The sequence below is a fragment of the Physeter macrocephalus genome, chromosome 15 (genome assembly GCF_002837175.3).
Source record: "Physeter macrocephalus isolate SW-GA chromosome 15, ASM283717v5, whole genome shotgun sequence".
NCBI classification, from domain to species: domain Eukaryota; kingdom Metazoa; phylum Chordata; class Mammalia; order Artiodactyla; family Physeteridae; genus Physeter; species Physeter macrocephalus.
Genome location: NC_041228.1, coordinates 12,068,923 through 12,079,707, shown reverse-complemented (window position 1 = coordinate 12,079,707; position 10,785 = coordinate 12,068,923). Strand labels below are relative to the sequence as shown.

General features: G+C 40.6%; 1 protein-coding gene across 12 annotated transcripts in view; it reads right to left on the bottom strand.

Annotated features, from left to right (window-relative positions):
- CYRIB (CYFIP related Rac1 interactor B) overlaps positions 1-10,785 on the bottom strand; it is a 162,125-nt gene that overhangs the window by 14,352 nt on the left and 136,988 nt on the right. For all 12 annotated transcript variants that reach the window (XR_008619502.1, XR_008619503.1, XM_024129367.3 and 9 more), the window contains 4 exons: positions 5,472-5,608; positions 3,998-4,075; positions 1,572-1,688; positions 554-633 (listed from right to left, as the gene is read on the bottom strand). Coding sequence is in view for 10 of the 12 variants with exons in the window: in XM_028500185.2 (XP_028355986.1) it covers positions 554-633; positions 1,572-1,688; positions 3,998-4,075; positions 5,472-5,608 (412 nt within the window). In the remaining 2 variants the exon portion in view is untranslated. The remainder of the gene's footprint in view (positions 1-553; positions 634-1,571; positions 1,689-3,997; positions 4,076-5,471; positions 5,609-10,785) is intronic.

Below are 10,785 nucleotides of genomic sequence, written 5' to 3'. Positions count from 1 at the left end.
GTTGCGGAGCACAGGCTCCGGACGCGCAGGCTCAGCGGCCATGGCTCACGGGCCCAGCCGCACTGCGGCACGTGGGATCTTCCCAGACCGGGGCACGAACCCGCGTCCCCTGCATCGGCAGGCGGACTCTCAACCACTGCGCCACCAGGGAAGTTGAGACCTAATATTGAGAGAAAGGGATAAGCAGAACAACTCTAGCCCTCTAGGAAGAACAGGCAAAGTTCTCTATGAAAAGGGAACAATAATGTTTATGAGAGGCATAACCAGACGAACTTTTAAGCTCTTCCCCTACTCCCAAAAAAAGCACCAAAAAAAATCCCTATTCTGAAGAGTCTAAGTCAGTCTGACTGGTCTGACACACCTGAAAATCAAATGTACTTTATATGTTTAACTAGAGCTTACATTAAGCTGTCAAGTTAGTTTAGTTTTGTTCATATGTTAGCATTACATACTTGGGATACACTTAATTTCCACCTTCCAAATACAACTTATTCACTTCTGGACAATCATTTCAGCAGGACTGTTAAAGTGAAAAAGATCAGTGAATACTCACGGTGTTTCAAGCATGACTCTGCACACACTAGCCATGGTGCTTAGACAATCTGTGGTATTTTCTATTGGTAAATTTTTATTCTGTAAAAGTGTATGGAGAACAAAAAAAGTAAGAGTGACAAAGAGTTATTACGCAAGAAAAATTTAAAATCTAGCAAAACATGAAAAATTAGCAACTTTAAAATTTGGTTCCTACTCTTAATTTTGTTAAAAACTGCACTAGATTCTAGGTACTGTTCTAAGCTCTGAGGATACAGCTATGAGCAAAACAGCTAAGAGCCTCCTTTCTCCCAAGAAGCCCTTACATTCTAGAGCTGAGTGGAAACAACCACAATATGCAGACAAGGCCTCATAGCCACAAGGTACTTGGATTTGATCCTACAAGTACTGGGAAGTCACTGGAAACATTTTAAGCAGAGGAGGAAGGGAATGTGGTTTATGTCTTAAGAAGATTACTTGGCTGCTCTTTGGAGAAAGGACTGCAGTGGGTCAGAAGTGGAAGAAATGAGAATAGTCAGAGCATGAATGCAGAAATCCAAGTGAAAAGTGGTGGGCTGATCTGGAGAGGTAGCTAGAGGTAGCAAAGGGTTACGTTTTCAGATTCAGGGTATATCTTGTAAGAAGAGCCAATAAGACTGCCTTGCCTGATGGAGTGGGTGTAGGGGGTGAGATGAAGGAAGGATTTAGGATGATAATCCTTAAGTCATCTGCTTGCACAGTGCTACTCTTAGTTGAGATAGGGAAAACTGGAGAAAAGGCGGGATTGGGAAAAACAATCAAGACTTCAGTTTGGTCATGGTACTACTGAGGTGTGGCCTATACATCCAAAGGGCGACTGCAAACAGGCGGTAGATGCGCACACGTGGGCCTCAGGGAAGAGGACCAGACCCAGTGCACAAAGTGCATCTCAGTCTGTCAGCTTAGATGGTCTCTAAAGTCATGGTCTCGCTTAGATCATCCTATCTTCAGACAGGCAGAAGAGTAACGACACAAAGAATAACTTCCTAGGCAATGCTTACCTCTGATACAAATTTCGTTGTGGCATCACTTAAGGTTTTCAGCATTGGGGTTGCCTCAGCATAAAACAAAGACATTCGATTTGCCAATTCATTATTTACTTCATTTTCTCCTTCTGCCTGTGTGGAAAATAAAGACACCTGATATCAGTTCATAAGTTATTAAATAATATTATAAAAGAGCCTAGGCAGGGTGCCCATCTAATGCTTGTTAAATTAATCTAATAAATACTCTTATATTTTAGACCCTCAAATGGCACACAATACTTAAATACTGTTCAAAAATAAAAAGATTGGGCTTCCCTGGTGGCGCAGCGGTTGAGAATCTGCCTGCCGATGCAGGGGACACGGGTTTGAGCCCTGGTCTGGGAGGATCCCACATGCCGCGGAGCAATTAGGCCCGTGAGCCACAACTACTGAGCCTGCGCTCCGCAACAAGAGAGGCCGTGATAGTGAGAGGCCCACGCACCGCGATGGAGAGTGGCCCCGCTTGCCACAACTAGAGAAAGCCCTCACACAGAAATGAAGACCCAACACAGCAAAAATTAATTAATTAATTAATAAAAAACTCCTACCCCCAACATCTTCCTTAAAAAAAAAAAAGATTAAAAATAATATTAAGCCATTTTTAAAAAGATTAACTTCTTTAAAAATATTTTAAATGATATTAAGCAATTAAATAAAACCTTGATGGGCTGCCTACTGTATACAAAGGATCATCCTAAATGCTATGGAGGATGGAACGATGCCTAGGACATCGTACCTGCCTCTATTAGGAGCACATAAGTACCCACACAGCAGCCACAATAACATGCTAAGAGACAAGGGATGAAAGAGGGGGTGAGTGGAAGACTAAGTCAGACTGGAAGAAACTAAAACGCACTCATGGAAGAGTTTTTTGGTAGGTGATGATGGGCAGGCACACAAGGTATTCCAACCAGTCGGGCAGAAGAGCGTGCTTTCAAACGCTTGGTAGAGTGTAAGTCAATGTAGTCAGGGTAATAAGCGACAGCAACTACTGAAAGAAGGGGTGGAGAGCAAAGCTGGGGTAGGACTAAATCCTAGCTTAAGTGAAATCCTAGCTTAAGGTCATATTTTTCTTCTATATGTAATGGGGAGCCACTTACAGTGTCAAAAGAAAGGAATAACAATTAAGTCAATCTTCTAAATAAATTTAACTAATGATAGTGGGCAAATTGTACCAAAAAGAGACTGTATGTCAGAAAATAAGTTCTACAGCTATTATAGAATGGTTGCCAAAAAGAAAGTGGGTATTAGGCTCTCATTTGGGATAGAAGTACAAAGAGATGGAAAGGGGGGCAGTGAAGAGATGTGAGAGAGATGTCACTTGACAACGACTGGATTTACCTACAATTATTGAGAGCAAAAGACAGTACAAAGATGATTTCAATGCCTTTGCCCTTGAAGCATGGCAAGATGGCTATAAAAGAGGATTGGGTGATTATATTTTATTTTATTTTACATGGTGAGTATGAAAAAGACAGATGATAAGGTCAGCCTCACAGAAGAAACCAGTCTATGCAAAACCAAACTAATGCATATACCAGAGGCTTCATGGAAAAGAAATCTTTCTTCCAATCCAGGCCTGTCTTAGAGCAACTACTTCATAAAATATTTATTCAATGGTCTCCTTTGGTTGTTTTTTCTTTTAACCTCTTATGCCACTTATCACTCCTTACAATCTTATATTTCTTTATTAAACTACCTACTTGAGGCCAGGCCTGACCCTAGGAATTTTGTTTTTCATACCAATTAGCACGATATATTGATAGGTCCTCAAAATATCTAGAGAAAAAGATAGTATTTTCTTCATATTTAAGGTTTTACTTATGGCATTTGACGTCCTGGAGAAAAGGGTATTAAACAGCTTAAAACGAGGAGAAGGCAAGATGCTAACAAACCAGAAGAGATGCTACGCTAGCCAAGCAACAGGCACAGAAGCCATTTCTCACACAGCCATTTCAGACACGGACATGCTCGACGTCCAGGACCTCACTTTCCCTTCCTGCCAGTGTTAGTATTGCTCCTGTCCCTGGTCAATTTCTCCCCAGGACTCTTCCATTCTAAGAATATGGGGACAAATAACTCATAACCACTAATTCACACAATTTTCGTGCAGTTAAAATGAGAATACAAAGAGAAATTTTGTAAGTATCAACGTTATATAGGCAAAAAGCAATTTTACTGAATTAGTTACGGAATAAGGGACTGGGTGGAAAAATAGGTTAAAACAATATGGTTTGCTACATTTTGCTCTTTCTTCCCACAGCTGTGGATGCCCATAATTACTAAGTTTACTACTAGCTTTAGCTGTATCTGAATGAATGAATGCATAAACAAAAGATTAAAGTGAACAAATTGAGAGCTGAATTATTATTACCACCCTGTAATTCAAAGCATTAACTTACTGGAACATTGTTAATCCTCATGCGACTCAATGTTCTTCTATAATAGCTGAAATCATTCTGTATGGCAGGATTTGTCATCTAAAGAAGACATTTATGAAAGAAAAAGGTGTTATTTACTAAATACAGTACACAAATTAAGCGAAAGATCTACTAAATAGTTATAATTAGTTAAGTAACATTCCCTAATTTGTAATATCATCTTAAGAACTAAAACCGTTATCATCCAAGATGACTATCTGCACTTAAGTTACATAACACCGTATTCAGTCATTACTGAACACAGAAGACTGTGCACACTGTTTTTCAGTCACAGTCAGTATACTTTCTTTCTTTCTTTTCATTAATTTCAGGTAATATACTAAAAGGTTGTTTACCAAAAATGACATTACCAAATAAACAAAAACGAATGTGTAGGCACTTATTTTGGGTTGTTACAATAAAGTATATATATGGTCAACAGGGCAGTCTTCCGACTAAAATTTTATATACAAATCATTTGTGCTCAAAGTATTAATAAAAGAGAATAATTGTCTATGATACAATGTTGATAAAATGCTGCAGTTAGGAATCCAGCTCTTCCACTTTCTAGACAAGATACCTGAGGCGCTGAAAAGTCAAAGGACCTGCTTCATAATTGGTTACTGTGCCAGAGCCTAAAGTGGAACTAAGGTCTCTTGATATGGAATTTAATGCTTCTTTCTTTACACTCTCACTCCTTCCAGCAAAAAGGACATTTATAGGTAGGTAGGTAGATAGGAAGGAGGGTGGTGAGAAAGAGAGAGGGAGGGAGGGAGGGAGATGGGAGAGAGAAAGAAAAAGTATCTTAACATTTTTATATAGAAGAATGTTGAAAAAAGTGGGGATGAGCAGAAAAAAATATATTAGGAAAAGTCAATATTGTTGTTTCAGAGATGATTTTTAAAATGAAGTTAAATGAAAACTGATGGACTTCCCTGGTGGTCCAGTGGTTAAGAATCCGCCTGCCAATGCAGGGGACACGGGTTCGATCCCTGGTCCAGGAAGATCCCACATGCTGTGGAGCAACTAAGCCCATGTGCCACAACTACTGAGCCTGTGTTCTAGAGCCTGCGAGCCATAACTAGTGAGCCCGCGAGCCACAACTAATGAAGCCCACGCGCCTAGAGCCCATGCTCCACCGCAATGAGAAGTCCGCGCATCTCAATGAAGAATAGCCCCTGCTCGGCACAACTAGAGAAAGCCTGTGCGCAGCTACGAAGACCCAGTGCAGCCAAAAAATAAATAAATAAATTAAAAGATGAAAACCGAATATTGGGTAACTTGCTGTTTGCCATGTATATACCAAAAGGCCTGCATAAGTGTTAAATCCTGCATTTTTGCTAAGGACCCGCAGGCATTTAAACGCATTTTAAAAAGGTCTCCAGGCATCTCCTCCTAGCGCTCTTTGAAAGACTCCTGATTTCCACAACAATGAGGATCAGCAGAACAATCCTACCTTGAGTTCATCAAACCGGAGTGTAAAATGAAGAATTTCTGCAAACTGTTTAGCAAGAGCCTGCTCTCGCTCTAGATGCTGGGTAGGAGAATACGGGGTACTTGTCAAGGCTCCCAGAAGACCTCTTAATGCTGCTTCTAAAGAAAAAAAAGATTAAAATGTTGTTTGTATCTGACATTTGTTTATTAAAACGTGAGCGATTTTAAAATGTTTTTATTTCAATTCCCATAAAAGTAAGGTCTCTTTAAAAGCCAGATTATCTAAACGTAACACTCAAACTGAATACCGTTTACTAGAATAGAAACCCTGAAGTGACTAACTCAATTTCTGTAAACACAAATTCAGAATCATGCGGAATGTGAATTTGAATGGGATACCAGGATCAAAGGACAAATTTTATATTATTTTCACATTCTACTGTGTTGATTTTTATGAAATGGTAACTGTTACTACAGCTGAGTAACTTCTTCAGGGGCAGTGTGGCCACAGAGACAAATCGGTACATGGGTGTGTATGAATTACCAACTTCACATACTTTGAATATGCTGTTTATTTATAAACACAAACTGCTTTCTTTCAGTTACTAAAGGAAACCAAATATTTGGTTTAATAATTAGCTCTCTGAGTGTTTTAGAACTTGGTATCTCAGGACCATAAGATAAATATTCTAATTTATTATATAAATAAAACTGTTCCTTTGAAACAACTGCTACTTTTGGAATGCCAGACGTAGCAGTTTATTTTATATTCCATTTAAAAATGGAAATACTGATTGCACTTCAAAAATAAAAAAATCACAGAAATCAAACTATTTCAGTTACAGATTACAGAATCAGGAAACAATGGTAGATCCTATTCAGAGAAAACAAGAGCTTACAGAGTTAGATGGTCATCTGACATTTATGAATAAATGTTAGACTAATAAACAAATATTTAGTAGTGATAACAAATTTATGTCATATCATCAACCTTTCACTTAAAAAATACCAACTCTACCATTTATGAAGACCCAATTATGAACCAACACTCACACTTACGCATTTAACCTAGTCTGTCATTTAACTTTCACCATCAACTATGACATCGGCATTACAGATGGATAAACTGAGTTTCAAAGAGGTTAGACCCCCAAGGGTATAGCTCATAAACGCCAGGTGATTCTGATTTCACAGCCCTATTTTTTCCACCATAATAAACAGTTTCTCAAAAAAAAGCGACATTCTAACTAGCCTTCTGCAACCTTATAAAAGATTAATTTACTGATCAGTACCAACAGTAAGCACTCCTTATGTGTCTATTATGTGGCAGGTACTGAGCTAGACACTATTTGTAATCCACACAGTAACTCCAAATGATAGCTACTATCCTTTTCTTTATAGTAAGTCAGAAAATGTACTGATGGTCTAACATGTGCCAGGCACTGGGGAAACAGATGAAGATGGACATGCCCCATGCCCAAACAGAGCCTAATCATACAGAGAAGAGAGACAACTTACTACAGCTGGGGTATGTGCTAAGAAGGAGAAGGGCACAGCACCGCGGAAAGGTATAAAAACGGGACCCTACCTAGTTCAAGACTCGGGAAAAGACCTCCCTGAATACATGACATCTGGGCTGAGACTGGACTGTGCACTAACAATGAGCAGGAGTTTGCAAATAGGGCAGGGAGCCAGATCCTGAACTGAGAAGAGCGTGACATAGTAGAGAAACGCACGACAACCAGTACAGGGGAACGGAGAGGCAAGAAGGAGCGGAACCCAAGACTAAAACAACACGAGGACCATCTGTGTGCCATATTAATAAGCACCCTGGCCGTGTCATCATAATGTCCCTGGAGAAACTATTTAAGCAGGGTAGTGACATCATCAGATTAGCATTTAGTAACTCCACTTCATCTGCAGTGTGGAGAACACGTGGTGGGAGTATGGATGGCTTAGAGAGGTGCAAGAGTGCATGTGAGGATCGATTAAAAGGAAAAGAATGTTGGCTCCTTTGAAAAATGGCTTACTTCTCCCAGTACTCATCTCATGTGTCAGCATTAGTATAAGTGGAAAACAAAGTCTGAGAGCCGTGAAAACAGGAAAAACCATTTTAAAAACAAAAAACACCAATACTGTTACAAGCTGTTAAAGAAAAAAGAAATTCTCCTTTCCTGGAGTTGATCCAGCCTCAGGGCGAGGTCCAGCGTCTACAGTGCTCACGGCTCTGCGGAAGGGGAGACACTCCTCAGCCCCACACCAAGGGGTGAGTCAGGTCATGGCTGACCTGAGATGGCCAATGACCGGGGAGAACTTCTGCCCATGAACGGCTGAAGTCCTCAATGGTACATCTGCCATGAAAGAGAAACTCAAAATGATAAGGCTGCTTACTTGCCTTTGAAGCAGCTAGATCCGCCTGGGGCCCTCTGCTGATACAAGACAGTCCTACTAGACTACAGTGCCCTGCGACAAGAGGGGAATCAGAGACAGAGGATCTCAGAAGGTGGCTCAGGTCTCTGGCTGAGTTAGAAAGAACAGGAGGTCAAAGAAGAGATGATGTAGGGATTGGTCTCTCTGATGAAGCTCCTGAAACAAAACGATGTGGTTATGACTCTTACAAAAGGTAGATGGCAAGGAGGAAATTAGTGGACTACTTAAGCCCTAAATTCTGGAAAGCATTAGCTGGTAAACCAGTGCAGAAGCCAAAGCTACGTAAGAAGGCTGCAAGGAAGAGACTGAATGGAGAAATAATGACAGATCAGTCCACAAAGTAGATCCAGAAGGGGAAACAACGGATGACTAGGAAGAGAAGGCTCCTTTACAGACAAGAGCCAGACATTCTCACCTACTGCCAACCCTCCACTATCAAAGAGCAGTCTTTGAATCCCCAGAAGAGAACCCAAAGGATATGGAGTACGGGGGATCTGAAACAGCCAAGAGGTAATACCACCATTGTCGTGGGCACTTCAGAACCCTTTGAACAAATTTTGATAAATTTAGCCCAGTGAAAAGGAGTCAACACGTCGGATAGACTCACTCACTATGACCCCTGGAGGTGGCCCCTATAAGCCCCCGGAACAGGAAGACTGAGGAGACACAAAGCAGTTTACGTACTGTCTGGCCACACAACCTTCGCTCAGATAGCTGCCTCAACTGGGAAGGCCTCAGACTAAAACAAGCAAGTCCAGGCAGTTTCCCGTGCCAGCAAGGTTAAACCAGGTTGGCAAAGCTCAGTGTCTTCCCAATTAGTCAAGTGGTCCCTTCCCTGTCCCTCTATAAATATGTAAACCAGCAAGGGATCAGGGTCCCTCTTCTGGAGCACACCCCATGATTTATCTGTAGTGCTTGAACCAAGCAACCTTCCTGGAATTCCGAAGGACCATGTGCGTCTTCACAGTTGTGCGGTGTTCCGTGTGCGTTTGTGGTGTTTATCCCCATCTCTGGCTCAACAGTGAGGTAGGAAGAAAAGAGACAACAGAGGTTAAGTGGACTTAAAGCAGAGGGTTCAACTGACTGGAGGTCCAGATAGGATACTGAAGCTCAGAGAATTTAAATTATGTAGCCAAGGCCACACAGCTAATAACTGCAAACAGAGGAATTCAAACACAGGCCATTATGCCTTGAAAGCCTAAAATCCACTATTATTGCTTCTCCTGAATATCCGACACATATTTGATATATCAGATGTACGTATTCATTAATCTATCACTTCCTCACTCATTCAACATTGAGTTCCTATCACATGCAAGCAAAAACATGTACCCTGTCAGCAAGGAAACTGGAAACATTATAAACCAGGTTATTGGCCGAGAGATGAGGAGTAAACCACCAGATCTTAAATTTGTACTTTGTTCATACCTTTACAGAAGCCCTAGACTACACAACGAAGATTCAAGGCTCCCACATGACAGAATAAAAAACTGACAGCTTTCTGCTACTACCTGTGTTACTATATCCTCTGCTGAAATGGAACCCAGCACTTGTGCCGAAACACACAACACTAACATGATGTAATTCCAGTAGTTAAAACATGAGAAAATATGTAAGCCTGATGGGTTTGGTCTATTTTATAATTATTCTTTTTTTTACTGGCAAATGCTAAGAAACCAAGATGAACTTGAGTAGGACCTGAGCAGCATCTAAAGCAATTTAACTTCAAAAGCATCTAGGAACGAGCAACACAACAAAACTCTAAATAAGTAGTGAAGATACAACTAAAATGGAGAGACCTAGGCTCTCTGAGGTTACAAAGCTACAGACTATGTAGATACTTGACTGAAGGAACTGACTGTCATGCTCAAGGAAAATAATTTATAATTCTTATTTCTAGTAAGAAAAGGACAATTTACACAAACACTTCTATCTCAACTATTATTTGTCTTTGCATTTAACAGTGTATACTGCATCGAAGGAAAAATAGCAATTCTCTTACTTTTTAAAAAATATGCGCGTTTTAAAAAAAACAGGACTTCCCTGGTGGCACAGTGGTTAAGAATCCACCTGCCAATGCAGGGGACACGGGTTCAAGCCCTGGTCCGGGAAGATCCCATATGCCGCAGAGCAATTAAGCCCGTGTGCCACAACTACTGAGCCCTCGCTCTAGAGCCCATGAGCCACAACTACCGAGCCTGCACACGGCAACTACTGAAGCCCGCACGCCTAGATCTCATGCTCCGCAACAAGAGAAGCCACCGCAATGAGAAGTCCACGCACCGAAACGAAGAGTAGCCGTGGCTCGCCACAACTAGAGAAAGCCCGCGCTGCAACGAAGACCCAACACAGCCAAAAATAAATAAATAAATATTTTAAAAAATAGAAAGCTCAAATTAAAAAAAAATAATAATAGAACTTCAACTTTGAAGCAGAGGTTGTAAACACAAATGGCCAAGTAGCTAATATACAGACATAAAGAGAGCAAGATATAAAAAACCAGGATGCAGTAGAGACCCACTGCAAACTAGAAAGCACACGCCCTAACTAATGGACACAGAGTCGGTTTGCCACTTAGCTTCGCCAACTGAGAGGCAGATCCATTGCTCAACTGCTGGCTAAGCTATTGATTTTTCCAAAGCAACCGAAGACTTAAAACACACACAACACAAATAATTACCAATTTTAAAACATGGCAATTAATCAGGAATTTTTAAAAACCATGTGGCCAAACAAACCATACCTCAGGTCTAAATTTACCTTATGAGCCCCCAATTGACTTCTATCTTACAGTACTGGTTTCCTTATCAAATTGTATGTACTCATTTAGAATGTATAACACATTTTTATGATTCAAAAAGCAAAACTATATAAAAACACGTATCAAAAACTTAAACTGAAATGTT